General features: G+C 30.3%; 1 protein-coding gene and 1 pseudogene across 1 annotated transcript; one reads left to right on the forward strand and one right to left on the reverse strand.

Annotated features, from left to right (window-relative positions):
* Nucleotides 1-1122: 1122 nt before the first annotated feature.
* Nucleotides 1123-2730, forward strand: LOC123228244 (berberine bridge enzyme-like 8). The gene has a single exon (XM_044653574.1). The coding sequence runs from the start codon at nt 1141-1143 to the stop codon at nt 2728-2730; it is 1590 nt and encodes a 529-aa protein (XP_044509509.1). The 5' UTR covers nt 1123-1140.
* A 10739-nt stretch (nt 2731-13469) lies between these two features.
* LOC123226777 lies at nt 13470-22181 on the reverse strand (annotated as a pseudogene).
* Between the last annotated feature and the right edge of the window lie 340 nt (nt 22182-22521).

Below are 22521 nucleotides of genomic sequence, written 5' to 3' on the forward strand. Positions count from 1 at the left end.
CAAAATAATGTAATTGATAATTAATAAGATTAGTAACGACTTATCAAATATTTAAAAAATTTAATTTTTATTATATATGATGAATGTAAGTGTTACAAATATTAATATCGTTAATAAGTAAATAAATATAATACACCAAATATAATAAGTTTAATTTAGTAGTATCTATAACAAACCAAAGAAAAAAAACTACAAATAGTTTTTACAAGTATATTAAAAAAAGTTATTAAATTAGAATGAATGTCTCTAGTAGAATAATGATAAGATTTTGGCTAAAGCCCTAAGAGTAACTCCTCCAAGAAGATATCCAAAATTTATCAAAAAATAATAAACATCTAACTAACCTATACAATATTTCAAGAAGCAATGAACGAGTGATGCAGATTTGATGTTCAGTGATGCAATATTGATTTCTTTGTTGATTTGGATTAGAAAATATAGATTATATATTTAAACTCCTTCTGTCAAATAAAGAAAATAAATGGTATTGGAGATTTTTTCATGATATCATGTTATGTAGTAATTCGTTCAAAATATTCAGGTTAGCTCGAATTAATTCGAGTTGACTTTGTGCCAATCTGAACTTGATTCAACTTTTTAAGGGTTAACCATAACCTGACTTGAACTATTATTCGTGTAAAAAAAATCAAAACCCTAATCTAATTATTTTTGTATCGTATCATATCGGGGTTAATAGATCATGTCAAATTTTATCAATTCTAACCCATCATTTCTCTTTACTCTAGGATGTATTTGATTTAAGTAATATTTTTTCACAAAAATAAAAGATTACCATACTAAAAGATTAATAAATAAATTATTATTATATTTAATGAAAATTAATAAATATAAATAATTATTGTATATAATTGAGTATAGTAAAAAAAAGCTAAAATATATAATATCAATTATTTTATTAACTCAAAATAAATATATTTTTATTTTAATTTTATCCTAAAAAATTAATAAATAATTATCAAAATTATAATTAATTTATTAATGTTTTAATATATAACGTGAATGTGCTAATAATATTTATTCACAGCCAAACCAAAAGAAAAGTACTATATATGAACCATACGCAGCCTGTATATACAAGACAAGAACCCATGAATACAGCAGCCATGCATAATATCTACAATGAAAAATTTTACAAATACTCCGAAACTTTCATTGTTTTCGATAATTCTCATTCTCCTTTCATCTTTTTCATGGCGAGCAACTTCTGATTCTGTCCTTGAAAACTTCCTCCATTGTCTTTTCGACCATTCTCAGTCTTCCCATCCAATCTCCCCCGCCATTTTCATCCCACAAAATACCTCCTTTTCCTCCATATTGCAATCCTACATCCGGAATCTCCGTTTCAACTCAACTTCAACTCCCAAACCCTTCCTTATCATCACTGCATTGCATGAATCCCACGTCCAGGTTGCGGTTATTTGTGCCCGGAAACATGGCCTCCAGATGAAAATCAGAAGCGGCGGCCATGACTACGAGGGCTTATCTTATGTCTCCCAAGTCCCTTTCTTCGTCCTTGACATGTTTAATCTTCGCGCCGTTGATGTTGACATTGAAAACAACACTGCCTGGGTTCAGGCGGGGGCGATTCTTGGAGAAGTTTATTATAAAATTGCGGAGAAAAGTAAAACTCATGGCTTCCCGGCCGGAGTTTGTCCCACACTGGGTATTGGTGGACACATAAGCGGCGGAGGATATGGCAACATGATGAGAAAATACGGGCTCACTGTCGATAATATCGTCGATGCAAGGCTTGTTGATGCTAATGGAAGGCTTCTGGATAGAAAATCCATGGGGGAAGATTTGTTTTGGGCTATCAGAGGAGGAGGAGGAGCCAGTTTCGGAGCCATTATTGCTTATAAAATCAACCTTGTTCCAGTTCCAGAAACAGTGACTTCGTTTCTGGTTAGAAGAACTTTAGAATCACACAATCTAACTGAGATTGTGGATCAATGGCAACATGTCGCGTACAAACTTCCTGAAGAGCTCTTCGTCCGACTCACATTAGACGTGGTTAACAAGACTGTGAGGGGGAACTTCTGGGGTTTTTATCACGGTGGCTCTGAGAAACTTCTTTCAATCATGGAAAAGAGCTTTCCTCAATTGGGCATAACTCAGTCTGACTGCGTCGAATCAAGCTGGCTTGAATCAGTTGTTTTCTGGGGAGCTTTTCCCTCCGGAACATCAACAAATGTTTTACTATATCGTGCGCCGACGGTGAGTTTCCATAAGAGAAAGTCGGATTATGTGAGGAAGCCGATTCCTAAAGACGGCCTGGAAGGAATATGGAAGAAAATGATTGAACTAGAGACGCCAAAGCTGACATTCAATCCTTACGGGGGTCGAATGGAGGAGATTGCCGCGACGGCGACGCCATTTCCGCATAGAGCTGGAAACTTATGGAAGATTCAGTACTTAGTGGACTGGAATGAATCGGGGACTGAGGCGGCAAACTTTTATTTGGGGTTGATTCGAGAGCTTTATGATCACATGACTCCATTTGTGTCCAAGAATCCGAGGCAGGCGTTTCTGAATTATAGAGATATTGATTTGGGGTTCAATCACAATGGAAATGGGAGCTACTTGGAAGGAAGAGTTTATGGAATCAAATATTTCAAGGGTAATTTGGAGCGGTTAGTGAAGATTAAGACTAAGGTTGATCCTGATAACTTTTTCAGGAATGAACAAAGCATTCCAATTCTTCCACACTAGTTTAATATTAATTATATATTTAAGTAATATGTAATTATGTGGTTGAATAATTAAATTAAAGATAAATATTCAATTATATGAAAATAGACCATATGAATGTTTAATTAAGTACTCAAAATTTGGTGTATAAAAAAATTATTGTGATATTTTAATGGTTGTAAAATTAAACATAGGTTAGTTCTTGCGATCTTTTCGTTGAAATCTAATAAATAAATAAAGTTGTTTTTTTTATTATGAGTTTCCAAGTATTAATGAGAATATGTGTCACTATACGTCGATAAGAATAACTTGAAGCATTGTGCTATAGTCATTGTTGTATCGCTCTCTTGATGCACATTGTTCATGTTCATACAACTCTGCACGGCGTTGTAAGATCAATGATATTCCAGTAAAATGATGTCATGGCAGTACAAGACTCCCATTTTCAATGTTGATACGTAATTAACATTTGAATTTAGTATTCATAATCAAGATTTCCATCATTCACATCCATGTCTTAGAGGGAATATTATTGCCAGCGAAACATGATCTGCATTGGTCACCCTTCTTGTCTCAGAGTGGCAGCTTTAAACTTTGATTAGCTCTCTGTGTTTTGATCATCCTTTTCATTGTAACAAATGGTCCCTATACTGGTAGTGGATTTATGGTCCACCCCATTCTTTCTCTGCAATTTATGACCAATGGATATAGCATTTGAATTATCAAAAACATGAGGCTAATATCAAAAACATTTGAATTTAGATAATATCCTTTGTTGTTTGGAAATTTGGAACACTAGTGCTGTTTTCCCCTTCTACGTATGGCAAATATTGAATAATGTTGGCAATTATATGTGTATGGCTCGTTCAGCCATTTCTGCATGCTCTTAATCCAACCAACATTAAATTGTAAAGACGACGAAATTTCAACAATTACTAGTTTTAAATTGTTGGATGATTATCTTCACAACAACTAAATTCTGAAAATACAAGTAAAAGCGAGTAGACTCAACCAACAGTAAAATAGTTGTATAAAAAAGCAGGGTGTCAACCTTGAGGCACACACTAGAGGAATAGGCCGCCCAAGCAATTTTAGAATACATAATTTTCTCTTATTTATCACATTTACTTATTTATTCTTGTTCATTATTTTATTTTCCTATTATTGTCCCTTCGTCTTCTTCCCCTACTCAATTTTTTAATAAATGTCAATCTTTTTACTTTTTTGTTTTTTACTCCAACTTTTTTTTCCTGTTACTATCTCTTTTCTTATTTTTCTCTTATTCTTTTCTTTTTAATAAATATCATTCTTTTGCTTTTTGAATTTTCTTTTTAATAAATGTCAACCCACCCCTTATTTGTTTTATTAGGCCACCCCTTCTTACTAAGTTTTTCTTTTTCAAAGTATAAACAAGCCCAAAAACTCAATTTCCAAATCCCTAACCTATTCACCAAATCCCATTCTTCCAATTCAGTCGCTTCCAAGAATTTTTGGGCCCAAGTTGCAATCCCATTCTTCACTAAGTCTCCCTCATTACTCATTTGATAAGCGGCTGCTCTCTTGCTCCTAGTTTCAGCTTCCAAGTAAATTTTTTATTTTTTTGCAACAATTTTATGTTGGAGCATCTTGAATGGTTCAGCGTTTTTGGAATTAATGAGGAAATGTTGGTCGTAATTGTAGTTTTTGTGCCTATTAATTATGATGAAATCTCACCGGTTGATTGTCCTTTATTATTAATAGGATTTTGGATTTTGTAAATGGAAAACTTTTGTATTGGATGTTTTTTCTTGCTGTGAATGAATATCCGTAAACCCTAATAAGAGTGCAATTGGACAACTTATTGAAAGGAGCACATGGTTCACGGCATATTGATTGAGCACTTAATATAATGAATGAAAATTTATAGAAGAGAAGGATGACTAATAGTGATGTTGTTGATTAAGATGCCGAGAGAAAAAAGAGAATGACCGATAATTAGTGTTGAAGAACTGAACATGACAAGAGGAAAAAAAGATAAAATAAAAAAAAAATTTACGAAAAGAAAAATAATAAATTATAATTATTAAAGGATATATTGATAAATTAAATATTATTATAGAATAAATTGATCAATTAAATTTCTATTGTTCAATATGGGTATTTTTATAAATTTACTAAAATTGAAGACTTATTAATAATTGAAATTTATATTAAAGAGGCATCTTATATAAGTATTTTTTATATATAAGATAGTCTCTATATTTTGTTTTGTTGATATAGTGATATCATCTAATAAATTAAGAACAATGTTATATGTACATATTTTAGATATATAATTTAGATACATAGATGATATGTCATCATGTGATTAGATTTTTTTATCTTTAATTCAAAATCATTTAATTATATGATGATATATCATCTTTGTATTTAAATTGCGTCCAAAAAATATATATACATAGTTTTATTGATAAATTAAATTTTTAATTTTCAAAACCACATATCATGGTTGTAATTACTAAATAAAAAATTTTAATTTTGATGGCAAATTGAAAAAAAGATAGAATTTAACACTATACACATGTTATTGTATTATTAGAAAATTTTATCATTACCTTAAAATGATATAAAAAGACTATTTGCATAAACATTTCTTTAAATTTATGAATAATATTATATGTACAGACAAATTCTATAAAATTTTGTGTATCACCTAATGTGTTTACATCTGATTAGATAATTTTAAAGTAAAAAAAAAAAAAAACAGTCATATCACTTAGTCACAAGTTACTAACTCAGTTTATACACAAAAATTTATACAATTTGTTTTATACGTATAATTTTATTCTTAAATTTAGATGTCACATGAGTATTGTGTCATCAAGCAATACAATGTGTATTTATAATATGTATTAATTTGAATCTTAACAATGATGTACTACTATATGATTGGTGTTATAATAAATATTCAATCATGGTGATAAATTATAATAAATACTCAAATTATTACTTATTATAAGTAAGCATGGTTGTATTATATGTCAACCGTGCTAATCAAGATATGAGATTTTGTCTGTAGCTTTTATTAATAATAGTATTTACTATTGTGTAGGGTTAAATTTGATCTAAGTTGAATTACAATAATACCTAGTTTGAGAATAGTTTAAACCTAAAAGAATAAGTTCAAAATCAACTTAAGATTAATGAGTTGAGAATCAAATTTGATTTGAAAATGATTTAATATTTGATTCAGTCAAGATCAACTTGAACTTTGACAAATAAAATGAAAATGTGAAAAATGTTTACATGCGAGGACAGAGAACACTAGTAAAAAATACCTCTAACTTTTATTAGATTTCCAGAAAAATTATACAAGAATTACATGACATCTATTTTTATAGAGATTGGTACACCAACCACTTGGATATAATTGTCATTCTCATTTCCTATCAGTAAACATCCCTCTTGACAATGATTTCTCCATTCACCCCTAGCATCAGATCTTTACCCCTACTTCTTAATGAGTTGAAGACAATGAAATAGTTGCCCAGACAATCGACTCATTTTCCTTTTCTTCTATTCATTATATATTGCCTTCATTCCATCAAAACAACATTGCACAAATAATCCCTAAATAACGTCGTTTTACTTAAACATAAAACACACTATTTTGAGAATTGGTTTTCACATCTTCCCTTAAATCAAATATACAATGTTTGAACCAACAATCAACTTCTCACTTTTCACCATCTAATATACAATGCAACAATAATTTCCCTCAATTGCAACTCCTCTTTACATTTTAAGTTTAATTATACAACTCTTCCATTAACTCCAATACTCTTATAGTCTAAACTCATCAACTACATAACACTATCTTCCCTCAACTATAAAATTTTATAAATATAATTGTTTCAAAACTCTTATTTACTCCTTCTTTCTAGTTGACAAGTTAAGCTTTTAACATTTTGTAATGTAGCAGCTATATTTCCAAGGGCAATATGTAATTATCATTTGAATATAGTAAGAATAGATCACTTGAATGATAAAAATCATGACGCTAATATTTGTTTCACATCTATAGCAACCTCAAATATTGTCCTTTGTGTTGGGGCCACAAAACCTATATTTAATTGTGCAAATTAATTAAGTCAATTAGTCATAGGAAATATCAATTACGTGCAGGAAATAAAACAAATCAATCACAAACAATAACACAAGATTTTTGTGAGAAACCTCCACTATAGAGGGAAAAAACCATGAGCTAAATTCCAAATAAAATCCACTATAAAAAAATTAGGTAAAATCACTCTCAAGTTTATTATGAACTTGAGATCAACAATCAAGAAATATCCAAATTATTTCCTTAGTCAAAACTCCACAATACTATATAATTATAGATCAATATAAGAAAAATAATCTTTTAAATAATTCTTGAAAAAAAAAACCCTAATAATCTTGATAATGGCTAGTGATAAATCAAAAACTAAGAAAAATTTTGACTACTTCTATCTTTGATTTGCATAGGCAAGAAAAACAAACTCGCTAATATGTTATTCTTGCTTCATCTCTATGTCACCATTAAAAACCTAAAAGAGATATTTATATCTCTTTATAACAAGGGCTTCAATGTAAATTTATTTTTATTTAATAATGTATGTTAGACATTCAAGCCTATTAGGCTAACAATCTCCCCCTCCAACCCATAGGAAGAATGTCACCTCAATATCACTTGGAGCTTTGTCCCACCATCTTGGTGCAGAATTAGTGTTTGTCTCAAGTCACTACTTTAAGCAACATGTCAGTTGGATTTTTATTAGTGTAAATCCATTTCAATAAAATCTATCATTTGTTTGCTACTTCATGAATCCAATGGTATCTCACATCACTATGCTTAATACGACTACAGTATGTAGAATTTTTGCTTAAATCCAAACCACTCTGACTATCACAATCAACCACATATTTACCTTGCTTTAATTCGGGTTTACCCATGATTCACTATGAAAGATTCAAACTTCTTTTACCATTGCTTATGAGATTGTTTCAAGCCAAACAAGTTTTTCTTCAACATGCAAACCATATGTTCATTTCCTTTAACTTTAAAACCTTTTTAATGCTCTATATAGATTTATTCCTCTAAATCACCATAAAGGAAGGCAGTTTTCACATTTAACTGCTCAAGCTTAAGGTCAGGGCTAGTTGTCAAACCAGGAATCATACAAATCTTTCAATCACACCATTATCTTATGGGGTGCTAGGAATTGTCTTCTCATGTATGATGCCATGCTCTGAAAAATAGTTTTCAAACACCTTTTATGTGTATTCACCTTCATTGTCAATACAAAGACCTTCAAGGATTTGTATGTCTCCCTTTCTACCATGACACGAAACTTCTTGAAATACTCAAAAACCTAATCTTTTGATTTTAGAATAAACATCTATACCTTTCATGAAACATCATTAATAAAAGTCACAAAAAATATACTACCACATATACTTTTTGTCTCAATGGGACCACATACATCAGAATAAGTTAAATCAAGTATGGTTTTTTTTTATCTTTTAAAGGTGTTACTAAAAGAAACTTTATGTTGCTTGCTAAAGAAACAAATAGTACAAAGTTTTAAATTCATACATTTGGCAAAGGAATTAAGAGACTTCTTTGTCAATACCTGCAACGTTTTCTTACCAATATGAGTAGTCTTTTATGCCATATGTCTAGCCAAGCATCATCTTTAACCACATTCAATTCATCCTTCATGTTATCATTAAGTAGCTTATATTGAGTCTTGTATAATCCATAGTGAGTCTTATCTTTAGCTACCATTATAAAACCCTTTTTGATCTTCCATTTTCGATCACCAATAATGTTATAATAACCTTATATATCAAAAAGATAAGCAAATAACAAATTCAAATGCAAAATTGATACATGTGGCACATTTTTTAGGGTCAATGTGTAACCCAACTCAGTTTACACATGCACCTCGCCAACTCCCACTATATCTACATAACTAGTATTGCCTATCTTTACTTTGCCAATTTTTCCTGGCTTGTATGGTAACAAACTCTTGAGTCAACAATCTATTCAATATCAATGTACATCAGTTTCAATGACAAGATTGTACTATTTCTCAAAAGAAATTCCTGATAGTTCTTCATATTAATTAGACATAAATCTGTCTTTTTCTTATTCTTCTAACTTTTCTATTCTTTCTTGAATGCCTTATAGTTTCTCTTAATATACCCTTTCTCACCACAGTTATAGTGAGTGAATTTTCCTCTCAACTATGATCTACCTTTGGATTTACCATGTCTATTAGGACTTTTCTTCTACCCTTGCTCTATGCAACAAGAGCCTATGAAGTATCCATACTTATATCTTTGCATCCAATCTCCTCATTATTCATGTTATCTTTTACCATCTACAAAGTTGCTACACCAATTGGAAAAAGGTTACCAAGAGACACCACCAATGCCTCCTAATGATTTACTAAAGAACTCAAGAGAAGTAGAGCCTACAACTCATCATCTAGATAAATATTTATGTTTCTTAACTAATTCACCAAAACCTGAAAATCACTCAAGTGATCTACAATGGATTGCCTTTATCTAAACTTTAAGTTCATTAGTCTTCTAATCACAAAGGCTTGATTTTTAGCATTCTTCCTCTCATATGTATCTTCTAATTTCTTCTATAAAACCTATGCATTAACTTCTTGTTTAATATGTGCATAAACACTAAACTCTACCCGTTGCCTAATATTTCTTGTAGTCTTCCTATGTAGATTTACCCAATCATCTTCAGATATTTTAGCTAATATGTCAGATCATAATTTAACAAGATCAAATAAATTTTTACAGTAAACTAAGTTCCCCATTATAGACTTTGAAATAAAATAATTAGCAACTAACAATTTAGCCATGGAACTTGAAGTTGAACCTTCCATCTTAAGTCACACAATTAATCACACATCCAATTAACCAAGGCTCTGATACCACTTGTTGGGACCACAAACCTTAAATTTAATTTTGTTAATTAATTAGGTAAATCAATCATAGGAAATATCATTTGCATGTAGGAAATAAAATAAATCAATCACAAACAAGAATATAGGATTTACATGAAAAAAACTTCCAGTATAGAGGAAAAAAATCATGGACCAAATTCTAAATAAAATTCATTATTAAGAAAAAGCCAATATAGTACATCTACGACATTGTTTATAAAAAAAAAGCAAGAAAAACTTGGTTGTAGATGCTCTATCTTGATTATAAGGGCTTGACTTTAATTGTTTGACAAGAAGCCTGTTGCCTTCTAAGTTGTTGCAAAGTGTTGAAGACACTTGGACTACAGATCATAACCTTCAAAGCATTATTGTTACAAAGCAATAAGACCTTTTTACATATGCTAATTATTTGTGGCAAGAGAACAAGTTAAAAAAATAAGGGAGGCTTGTAGTGGGGAAGCACAATAATTTAAGACAAGAGCTCATTACTTTATTCCATGAATCCTCAATAGGTGGATGCTCTAGGTTAAGTATTACAGCCAAGAGGATGAGTGTTGTAGTGTATTGGAAAGGTCTCTAAAAGGATGTTCAGAACTTTGTCTGGAGTTACGAAACATCTTAGAGGTTCAAAGTAGAAAATGTGGCTATACCTGGTTTGCTACACCTCTACCTATCTCAACAAGTATGTTTACTGATATCACACTAGATTTTGTGGAAGGATTGCCAAGATCTCAAGGTAAGTGGTGGTCTTAGCGGTGGTGGATAGGCTGATGAAATATGGTCATTTTATGTGGTTGCAACATCCCTTCTCCATAGCAACGGTAGCCTAACTTTTATGGACAAGTCTACAAATTACATGACTTACCCAATACCATTACCAATGATAAAGGAACCATTTTTATCAACCAATTCTGGCAAAAGGTGTTTTAGACACAGAGATCAGGCTTACAACTTTCCATCACTTACCACCTACGAATAGATGGGTAGACAGAGGTCGTTAATAAATGTTTAAAGAATTATCTTTGTCGTATGGCTAAACACTTGCCTCACACTTGGTATTTGTGGCTACCATTGGCTGAATTATGGTATAACACATCATACCATTTGAGCATTTATATGTCTCCATTAAAGGTGTTGTATGGATATGCCCCTTTGTGCATGTGTCTTATTTTCTAAACGATGCTCGTGTTAAAGCTACTAATGCCTTCCTCCGCTCTAGGTAAGACACTATTGTTGTGATGAAACGTCATCTAGCATGAGCACAAAACAGAATGAAGGTGGTGGCAAATAAAAAAAAATTAAGTGACAATTTCATATTGGAGACTAGGTTTTTGTTAAGTTCCAACCATATCAGCAAACTTCATTACATTAAGGTAGGTCAAAACTCCAAGATGGTTACTTTGGTCAATTCCATATTAAAGAAAGAATAGGTGTAATGGCCTATAAGCTTCAACTACTGTCAGACATTGAGATACATGATGTATTTCACATGTCTTTGTTTAAACTAGTACATGCTCCAATTCAAGCCTTCAACACCTTGCCTTAAATGATTCCACTCTCTGATCATATTCCTCAAGCTATACTAGATAGGCGTATGAAGAAGAGACATAATGTAGTTGTTGCACAAGTTCTTATTCAATGGCAAGGGTTTTCTTCAATGGTTGCAACTTGGGAATTCATCAACGAAATGAGGTGTCGATTTCCATAGCTCTCCCCTAAGGACAAGGTACTCGAGGAAGGAGGGATTTTTATGAATATGAACCAAAACATTCCATAGATGACATCGTTTGCAATATTCAAGAAAGAAGGAAGATTCTGCATTTTGTGTTAAAAGGGAAGTTGTCATTTTGCTTCTATTAATTAGTATTATATAAATAAGGAATATGTGTAGCTAACATGTAAGTTATGAAACAGTATAAAAATGCTATGTAACGATTTTCATAACAAAATGAGAATTATTACAATTCATCTCCTTCTCCATTTCTTCTGCATGACTTTCTTCTTCACTCTAAATTCCTATTTTGTTCTTCTCTATTAAGTGGCTTTCAGTTTATAGGTTGAATCACAATTTAAAATTAGTTATTGTTGAAATTTTGTAATCTCTACATTTGAATGTTAGTTGGCTTAAGAGCATGCAAAAAAGGTGTAACGGCAAATTACTAATTTTACTATCAATTAATTTTAAAAAAGCAATAACTTTTTATTAGACCCAAATATTTTAAACTTGACACTTTAACCCTTAAAAACTTTGTTGCATCCTATTCAATTCTTTAGGGGTTTTAATAATCATTTTTGAAACTGTTAAAGGAAAAAAATATTTCAAAAATTTTCAAAAGATCCTTGATTTTTTTTTTTTTCAAATTTCCAATAACCCAAAAATCTCATAAAGACCGTCAATAAATTCAAAAATTAAGTTTACTCTTTTATATACATTTCTATGACTAAAACACCCCCAATAGGAAGAAAGAAAAAAAGGATAAGGGTGAAAGGAAAAGGAAAAAGAGGCTTCTTATATATTTTAGATATTCAAAATGTTACTTTCTAAATTTTTAAATTAGGGTTAGATTGGAATTGAGCTGCTTGGACTTAAAAGTCAATTTAGTTTGGTTTGACTCAATTCAAATTTATTTAGTTTAAATTCAAACCAAGTTTGTATTAGAAGGGTCAGCTTGTGAAACCAAGTATAACTCAAGCTAAAAAGAGGTTGACTCAGATTGATTTGTGAGTTGAATAGATGACTCGGTTTGATTTGAACTTAACTAATAACTCAATTCAAATTATATTAAGTAATTGTTAAAATAATGTCATTTTATCAATAAGTCATAAATTTAAATTATAAATTTGAGTCATAAATCTGAGCAATAGATTCAAACTATAGATTTCAGCCAACGAATAATTGAAGTTGAATCGAATCATTTTTATTAAAATCAAACTCGAACCACCCTTAATATTGGTTCGACGAACTTAAGTCACTCTTAACCAAGCTATTTTTGCTTGAGCTAAACTTGAACAAAAGCGTTTTTGAGCTCCTCATACTGTTTCACTAACAAAGAAATAGTAAAGATAAATAAAATAGTAATTTTATTTTTTAATATTATTGTTTCACTAACAAAGTTTAATTTTGGGTTAAAAGGTATTTTGATTTTGACAAGAAAATGTTATTTGCATCAATTAGAGAATGGAAAAATGTTTTAAGGCTAAACCTGGAATTCACTTTTGTCAGTATTATTAAATATTTGTCATACGTAGAAGGGGAAAGCAACACTAGTGTGCCAGCATAATTGGAGTCTCGTGTTCCAAATTTCTATTCACATTATCAGATTGGTTTGGAATCTAGGGAAACAACAAAGGACATTATCTGAGGCTGCTGCGGATGTGAAAACTAATGTTTCATGTTTTTGACCATTCAAATGCAATCTTTAACTAAATTCAAATGTTATTCTTATTAATGTTTGGTGACACATATTGTTATTAATAATTGGAAACTCATATAATCAAAAAAAAAAAATCTAATTTAATAAAGAATTTTGTTATTTATTTATAAGATTTCAACAAAAAGATACAAGAATCAATGTTTGTTTAATTTTATAACTATTAAATCATCACAATAATTTCCTATATATCTAATATTAAATATCTAATCAGATATATAGATAATATTTTAGTATATAATTAAATATATCATCTAATTATATAATTAAACATTTAAATATGAATATATATAGTTTTATTGATATTGATATTTTAGGTTGGATAATTAATATGAAACTAACAAGGAAGATCTGGAATACTTTGCTCATTCCTAAAGAAATTATCAAGATCAACCTTAGTCTTAATCTTCACCAACCTTTCGAAATTTCCATTGAAATATTTGATTCCATAAACTCTTCCTTCCGGGTAGCTCCCATTCCATTGTGATTGATCCCCAAATCAATATCTCTATAGTTCAGAAACGCCTGCCTCGGACTTTTGGACACAAATGGAGTCATGTGATTATAAAGTTCCACAATCAACCGCAAAAAAAAGTTTGCCGCCTCAGTCCCCGATTGATTCCAGTTAGCTATGTACTGAATCTTCCATGAGTTTCCAGCTCTATGTGGAAATGGCGTCGCCTTCGCTTCAATCTCCTCCATTCGACCACCGTAAGGATTGAATATCAGCACTGGTGTCTCTAGTTGAATCATTTTATTCCATATTCTGTCCAGGCCGTCTTTAGGAATCGGCTTCCTCACATAATCCGACTTTCTCTTCGGGAAGCTCAGTGCCGGCGAACGATTTAGTAAAACATTTGTCGAAGTTCCGGACGGAAAACCTCCCCAAAAAACAACCGATTCAAGCCAGCTCGATTCAATGCAGTCGGACTGAGTTAATCCTAGTTGAGGAAAGCTGTCGTTTATGATTGAAAGAAGTTTCTCAGAGCCGCCGAGATAAATCCAGAAGTTTCCCCTCACAGTTTTATTAACCACGTCTAATGTGAGTCGGACGAAGAGCTCTTCAGGAAGTTTGAACGCAACATGTTGCCATTGATCCACAATCTCAGTTAGATTGTGTGATTCTAGAGTTCTTCTAATAAGAAACCAAGTCACTGTTTCCGGAACTGGAACGAGAATGATTTTATAAGCAATAATGACTCCGAAACTGGCTCCTCCTCCTCCTCTGATAGCCCAAATCAAATCTTCGCCCATGGATTTTCTATCCAGAAGCCTCCCATTAGCATCAACAAGCCTTGCACCGACGATATTATCGACAGTGAGCCCGTATGTTCTCATCATATTGCCATATCCTCCGCCGCTAAAGTGTCCACCAATACCAACAGTGGGACAAATCCCGGCCGGGAAGCCATGAGTTTTACTTTTCTCCGCAATTTTATAATAAACTTCACCAAGAATCGCCCCCGCCTGAACCCAGGCACTGTTGTTTTCAATGTCAACATCAACGGCGCGAAGATTAAACATGTCAAGGACAAAGAAAGGGACTTGGGAGATATAAGATAAGCCCTCATAGTCATGGCCGCCGCTTCTGATTTTCATCTGAAGGCCATGCTTCCGGGCACAAATGACTGCAACCTGGACGTGGGATTCATGCAATGCAGTGATAATAAGGAAAGGTTTGAGAGTTGAAGTTGAGTTGAAACGGAGATTCCGGATGTGGGATTGCAATACGGAGGAAAATTAGGCGTTTTGTGAGGTGAAAATTTCTGGGAAGATTGGATGGGAAGGCTGAGAATGGTTGAGAAGACAATGGAAGAAATTTTCATGGACGGAATCTGAAGTTGCTTGGCATCGCCATGAAAAAAATGAAACAGAATGAAAATTAAGAGAAGAATAAAAGTTTTGGAGTATTTATGAAATTTTCCATTCCAGAACTGTGCATGTGTTTTGTGATCCTGGGTCCTTGCTATTGAATTTATTGGCGGGCTTCGTCTCGGTAATCTAACTTTTATTCGGTTATTATTAATGTACTAATTAATTTACGAGATAATTTATCACCTTAGTTTTTAGGAGAGAAGTCTTTTTTAATTTTTTAAGACAAAATATCTTAATTTTTAAAGTAATATAAAAAAGTTATTTTATATATAATAATTTTTAAAATATATAAAATAAAATAAAATTTAAGTATTATTTTATTATAATAAAAAATAATTATTATTTATATTTATCAATTTTTTCCACATTTAAAAATAATTTTATATCTTTAGATAGTTTACCTTTATAATAATCTTTTTATTTTTTTATAAAAGATTACTTGAACCAACTACATGTTAGAGTCATGAATAATGTTATATGTTTTAATTTTGTGTATTTATGACAATCTTTCCAATGATATGTTATCAAATAATATTCTTAATTTCAAATCACTTAATTACATAAAACATATTATCATATTTAATTAAATATTAAAAATTAGATATGTATTATTTTATTACAGAGTTAATTGATGGCGCACTTTAATAATAAGGTTGTTATTGAAAAGATAATGGGGAGACGAAGCTAATCATCTCCCCCCAATTTGACCTAGAAAGTTAAATTAATATATGTCTACATAGAGTCATATTTTATTAGTCTTTGACATGATACAACATATAATAATAGTATTGGATTCAATATAAGCTGTTAAATGAGTTTAAGCTTAGGATTACAGTTATTTTTATAAAAAAATCGAGTTTGAATTAATTCAATAATTTAAATTTGAATTGATTTAAATTGAATCAAATATTAAATCATTTTCAAATCGAATTCGAGTTTTAATTCACCAATCTTAAGCTAATCTTGAACTTATTCTTTTGAATTTAAATAATTTTCAAATTAGAGCGTATTCAAATTCAGTTTAAATCAAATTCAATCTAATATAATAGTCATAATATTATTAGTAAAAGCTACACGATGGTCAATGTTTATGCTAATAATCTTATTCTATCATTTTAATGTAATGTTAAAATATTCTAATAATACAGTATGAATGTTTACACAAATAGTCTTTTTATATCATTTTAATATAATGTTAAAATATGCTAATAATTCGATAACATGCATAAACGTGAATGTTTGTGCAAATAGTCTTTTTATATCCTTTAATGTAATGTTAAAATATGCTAATAATACAATAACATGTATACCATTGTTAAATTCTATTTTTTATTCAATTCAACATCTAAATTTGTAAAACTTGTTCAATATCATTATTTCAATAAGGGAAAAAGACAATTTCCCACCCAAACTTAAGATCTAGATGACGAACATCATTTAGAGAATGGATGACGCTCCACCGATCGTCGGTGGGCAAAGGAAAGAGTAAAGAAAAAACTTAGGGATTAGGGTTGGAGGGAGAGGGGGAGGAGAATCACTTTTTAAAGTTTAGATATGAGATTTAAATATCAATTTTAAAACCTAAGAGAGAAACAAAATAAAATTACGTATTTTTTAATATTATTATTAAATAACGATTTTAGTCTTATATATAACAAAAAATTTAAGAAAATTTTAAGATAGATAGATGTTTAGATTTTTCATCTACTACAGATGTATTATTGAAATTGAGATAAAACTTATATGGGAAATAGTCCTTTACCCTTTCAATAAATACAATTATGATTCATGTTTTTAAAAATTAAAAATTTAATTTAATAGGTGATTTCACTGTATCAAAAAAAAAAAGATATTCCAACCATCTTATATACAAGAAATACTTTTATAAGATGTCTCTTTAATATAAATTTTAATTATTAATAAATCTTTGATTTTAGTAATTTTATAAAAATACCCATAATCAATTTATCTTCCAATATTATTTAATTTATCAATATATCCTCCAATAATTATAATTATAATTATAATTTATTATTTTTTTCTAAAAAATAATTTTTTCTTATTTTATTTCTTTTCCACCAGTCATATGCAATTCTTCACCATCAATTGTTACTCATCCTTGTTATCTTCACTAATAACACCACTATCATTCATCCTCTTCTTCTCTCGTCATCAATTGTCTATCATTTTCTATCCTCTTTTGTCATTTTCACCAACAACACCATTATCAACTATCTTTTTTCTGTGCTAATCTTCAGCATTAGCACCAAATGGAATGAGTGAGAGAAAAAAAAGGAAGAAAAGGTAATAAAAATTGAGTGAGAGAAAGAAAAGAAAAAGAGAAATCGACATTTATTGAAAATTATGTGTGAGAAAAAAAGAGAAAATATATGTTGATATTTATTGAAAAAAATAAATTAGAGAAATAAAAAAGATAGTAACAAGAAAGTAAGTGGAAGAATAAAATGAAGAAAAAAACTTGACATTTATTGAAAATAATTTTGTAGGAGAGAAGACCAAGCTAGAAACATTAATGTAAAAATGAAAAAATATTTTTTTAGTAGGAGAGAATAAATTTGCTAGCAATGTAGATATGATGTACCATGTTTTTAATGTATTTATACAAATTAATTGTATTAACATATTCACACAATGTAATATAGCAGCATTTGCTTTGGTCATTTTATAATAAGAAAAAAATAAATAATTATATTACTTAATCATAAATTATAATCTTAATTTATATAATAAATTAATAAAATTTATTGGTTGGTATATTTTTATTATATTTAAACTTGTTATTGAGAAATAAATTCGATTATTGCTTGGGTAATGACTTGTTGAGAAATAAACTTGTTATTGATAATATAATCTTGATCTAGGTTTTGATTTGACTCTCATCTCATATTAAGGGATGTGCATGAATAATATTTATACTCCATTCTAACCCTCTTTAATCACAATATAACGCTCATACAACTAAACAAAACAACAGTCTATTACACAAATAAACCCTAGAATAGAAAAACTTTAAATATATATTCATAACATCTCCCTTATCAATGCAAACACAAATAAATCTTTACACAAAGAGAAATATCCCCTGTAGACTTAATAAGACTCTACACACCAATTTTGAGCAAGTCTAAGGCTGGCTTAAACTTATTCACAGAAACAATCTTGGTAATAATATCAACTGGATTATTTCAGTTGATATCTTCTCCACTTTAATTTGTCTATTAGCCAAAACATCCCTTAGGAAATGTAGCCTCACATTAATGTGATTTGCTCTCTCATAATAAACACTAATTCAACTCAGGTAATTTCTCTGCTTCAATTTTAACACATGACCTACCATTAGGTGTAAACACATCTTTATAAAATTTTAGTTCATTAAAAACAACATCTCTGCTAGTAGCACACTTATGTTTATCTAACAACCAGACCTTATACCCTTTTACACCAATAGGATATCCTAGAAAAATGGCTCTAAGTGCTCTAGGATTTAACCTCCCTTGACTTGTGTGAAATAATCTAGACAACCAAAAGGTTTGAAGTGATTTAGCTGTAGAGGTCTTTTTGACCATAATTCCTTAGGTTTCTCAAAATTCAAGGTAGTAGAAGGTGATTTATTAATAAGATAGGAGACAGTGGTAACAACCTCTACCCAAAATCTCTTGATAAGGCAAGAATAAGCAAATATACATCTTACATTATTCAAAATAGTTTTATTCATTATCTTAGCAAATCAAATTTGCTAAGGAATATCAATACAGGTTCCTTGACTTAAAATTTCAGCCTTTTTACATAAATCAAAAAATTAATTATTATAAAATTTTACACCATTATCAATCCTTAATACTTTAATTCTTTTATTAGTTTGATTTTCAACTAATAATTTCAATTCTTTAAAACATTCAAAAGTCTGATCTTTATGTTTTAAAAAATATAACCATACCTTCTTAGAATAAAGCAATGAAGGTAAGAAAGTAATGAGAGTTTGAGAGAGAATTTGGTCCCTGAAGATCAAATTGTATATAAATCAATACAGCCTTTGATCTATAGGTTGCAGTTGAAAATCTTAACCTGCACACTCTACCTAGGATACAATTTTCACAAAAATCCAAACTAGTAATGTTATTAGAGTTTATCAATTTTTGTTTGCATAATTCTAATAAACTTGCCATGCTATTGTGTCCTAATAAACAGTGTTCATTAATATTATCAACAGTGTTCAAACTAGTATATACAACCCATGGACTAGTTTACCCTTCATTACAACTAAAGAGCCTCTTAAAACTGTAAGGACACCATTTTCTGATTTAAAAATAACCCTAAAGAAATTAAATTTCTTATAAACTTAGGTATCAACTTGACATTATCTAATACTTCAACAGAGCCATCTAACATTTTAAATTTTATGCTGCCTAATTCTATCACATCACATAATTCATCATTACCCAGTAAAGACTTTTCCACCACTATTAATATGTTTAATATTAACAAACAAGTCTAATCTAAGTGTAATGTGAAATATGCAACCTGAATCCATTACCCATTTATTTTTAGAAACTCTCTCAGTTAACAATAACATCTCTGCATTATCATAACCATCCAAAATATTAGCAATTTTAAGGTTATCATTTGTTTTTAGTGTGTTCTTTCTTCCTTTCAAAACAATTTCCTTTAAAATAACCATATTTATGACAATGTCAACAAGTTCTTTTAGTTTTAGACTTAGACCTAGATGATTTGTTATTTTTTGATTAATTTCTTTTCTCAGTTTTGCCTCTAACTTGGATACTCACATTAACAAATTTTCTTTCAAATTTTATCTCTAAATCCTTTGATCTTAAAGCACCTAAAACATCCTCTATTAACAATGACTCTTTGTCATACTTAACAACAGTTTTTACATCCTTAATGAATCAAGTAAAGAGTTCAAGATTATTATAGCTCGATTTTCATTAAAAAAATTTTCTTCTATATTGGCTAAGCTAACAGTACTATTTTTAAATAGTTGGATCCATGTTAAATCCAAACAGTTGTTCTTTAAAGTAAATTTTATTTGTCAAAGATTTAGTCATATATAGGGACTCCAATTTTAATCAAACCTTAACAGCAGTATTTTCCTCATCTATTTGTCTAAACATATTATCTAACAAATACAAAATTAAGAGACTATAGGTAGTTTCCAATACTTCAGCCTTGTTAAAGGTAGATATCTCTTTAGAAAGGGCTTCTTTTCTACTGAGAGCTCTAGCACACTTGTAGTGGACCAAGATAGCATGCAACTTCTTTCTCCACATGTTAAAGTCTCCCTTTTCATCAAAGCATTCAATGTCTATTCTTGTTTGACCAATTCTTGGTCTTATTTACATATTTTCCTTTCTTTCTGTATAACAAGAAACGCTGAGAAGAAAGGAAAGGCCACAAGAAACAAGCAAACACAAATCCAAAAAGCATAAAAATAATCAACAACAAAAAAAGGACCTAATAATTAGAAATAGCTCCGATACCACTTGTTGGTTTTAGATTTATGATTCTTTTTCACCAATTTTTAAACAAATTTGCAAGTTATCAAGAAAGCAGAAAAGAATAAGAGTGATTCACTTGGTTCGAGTAGTCAATCCACTAAAACAAATATGAAATATTATATGTTATAATACAATCAAGAACTTCAATCAAAAACTCGATGTTACCATAATTGCCTCAAAATAGAGCTAACTGAAGACTCAAGTTCTAAACCTTACCAAGCTAGACAACTAATCAAAGAAAGCATTGAGTTTTCTTCGATGTACCAAAACGCAAGCAGAGCATATGAGAGAGCACACAAAAACAGAAGCAAAAAAGACTCTTTACAAGGTTTATATACCTTGGTTAAACTCTCTACAAAATTACAACTCTATCCCTACGCTTAATTACTAAATAATCGTTGCTTTGCTAATTACAATCATATCCTTAATGAAAAAAGTTTAAGACAAATATGTATAAGAAGAACAATGTACTACCTTTTTATCTATTATTTGCACGGCCTTCGAATCATTGAGATCAATGGCGAGATGTATGGAATATGCAATAGAACCTTGTATACGAGGTGTATATACGGGTTTTGAAATGAGTCATACTACCTCAAAGGGAATTTTTTATACAGGGGTAATTTTTTCCATCCTTAATTGATTGACTATAAAGGTTAACCCTTACCTTGTATATACTATAACCCTTTAAATATAATTATTTTAATTAATTTCTATATATATATAACACCACTTTATTAATAAAATTAAAAACAGCATTGAAGATGGGCTTTTGGGGAAAGAAGATTAAATAAGGGATTTTCATCTGGGGTTGGTTTCTTCGACTCTTCCTTGTTGCAAGCAAGAAGGGCGGATTTTGTAAAACACGAACAAAGATATTACAATAAAATAAAGATATAGACAAGAGAAAAAGAGAAAAAAATCTAGGTATAGCTGAGAAGGTAGAATTATTGTGTTTTATCAGTAAAATATCTCGATATATATTTTTTTTAATAAAAGTATATTTATAATGTATCCATTTGGAGTGTACAGGTATACACTATAGTTTTAAGAACTAGACCAAATTATGAATTGTTTTGAGGTCTGATTCTGATCAAACCAGTCAAGCAGTTTTGATCGGCTGATCCAACTAGATTTTCAGTTTTGTACAAAATTATGTCATCATCAACATATATTACAACACAAAAAATTATGTAGTTATCAACAATATACATACCAATAGAAAACATGCAAAAAAGGGACCAAACTGAACCGTACATACATAAAATAAATTACATAGCAACATATATAACAAATCTATAATATATAATATAAGTCCACTTACCTGTAAACCGTTATTATAAGTGAATTTTGTCGGATAAAATAATAAAATATATAATTTATACAGAAATAAAAATATCTAATTTTTACTACATTAAAGGAAAAACTAAATCCTATGCGTCTTTTAATCATTGTACCAAATACTTTTATTCGAAGCTAAAGAAACTGTCATTGCATATACTTTTAATCATTCAATGCAATGTCATTGCGTCTCCAGCCAATGTCATCCTTCAGCAGATTGAATATGATAATGATGATGATCGGAGTGGTGATCGGATGGCAGTAGTTTCACGATCTATCAAACCAGCAGAAGTCATCGCCGGTATCGACGTCACAGAGAAGCAAATCTGCAGGAAGAGTTGGAATTGAAGAACACAACTTAGAGAAGAAGTACACTATGGACGAAGCTTTAAACGTCGGCAACATGAACGAGAAGAACAGTCCACCGTCAGCAATGTGCGTGAGAAGAACGGCTAAACATTGTTGGAAGTCGGCCAAACGTCGTTGTCGTCGTCGAAGTTGCAACAACGGCGGCAATGCAGAAGAAAGGGCTGCAGGAGAAGACTCCTATTTTTTAGGTCTGCAGCTGTTGCTTTTAATCATTTTTGAATTTATATATTTAAAATTTTTATGGATCGGATCACACAGATCTGGATT

The sequence above is a fragment of the Mangifera indica genome, chromosome 10 (assembly GCF_011075055.1).
Source record: "Mangifera indica cultivar Alphonso chromosome 10, CATAS_Mindica_2.1, whole genome shotgun sequence".
Taxonomy (NCBI): Eukaryota; Viridiplantae; Streptophyta; class Magnoliopsida; order Sapindales; family Anacardiaceae; genus Mangifera; species Mangifera indica.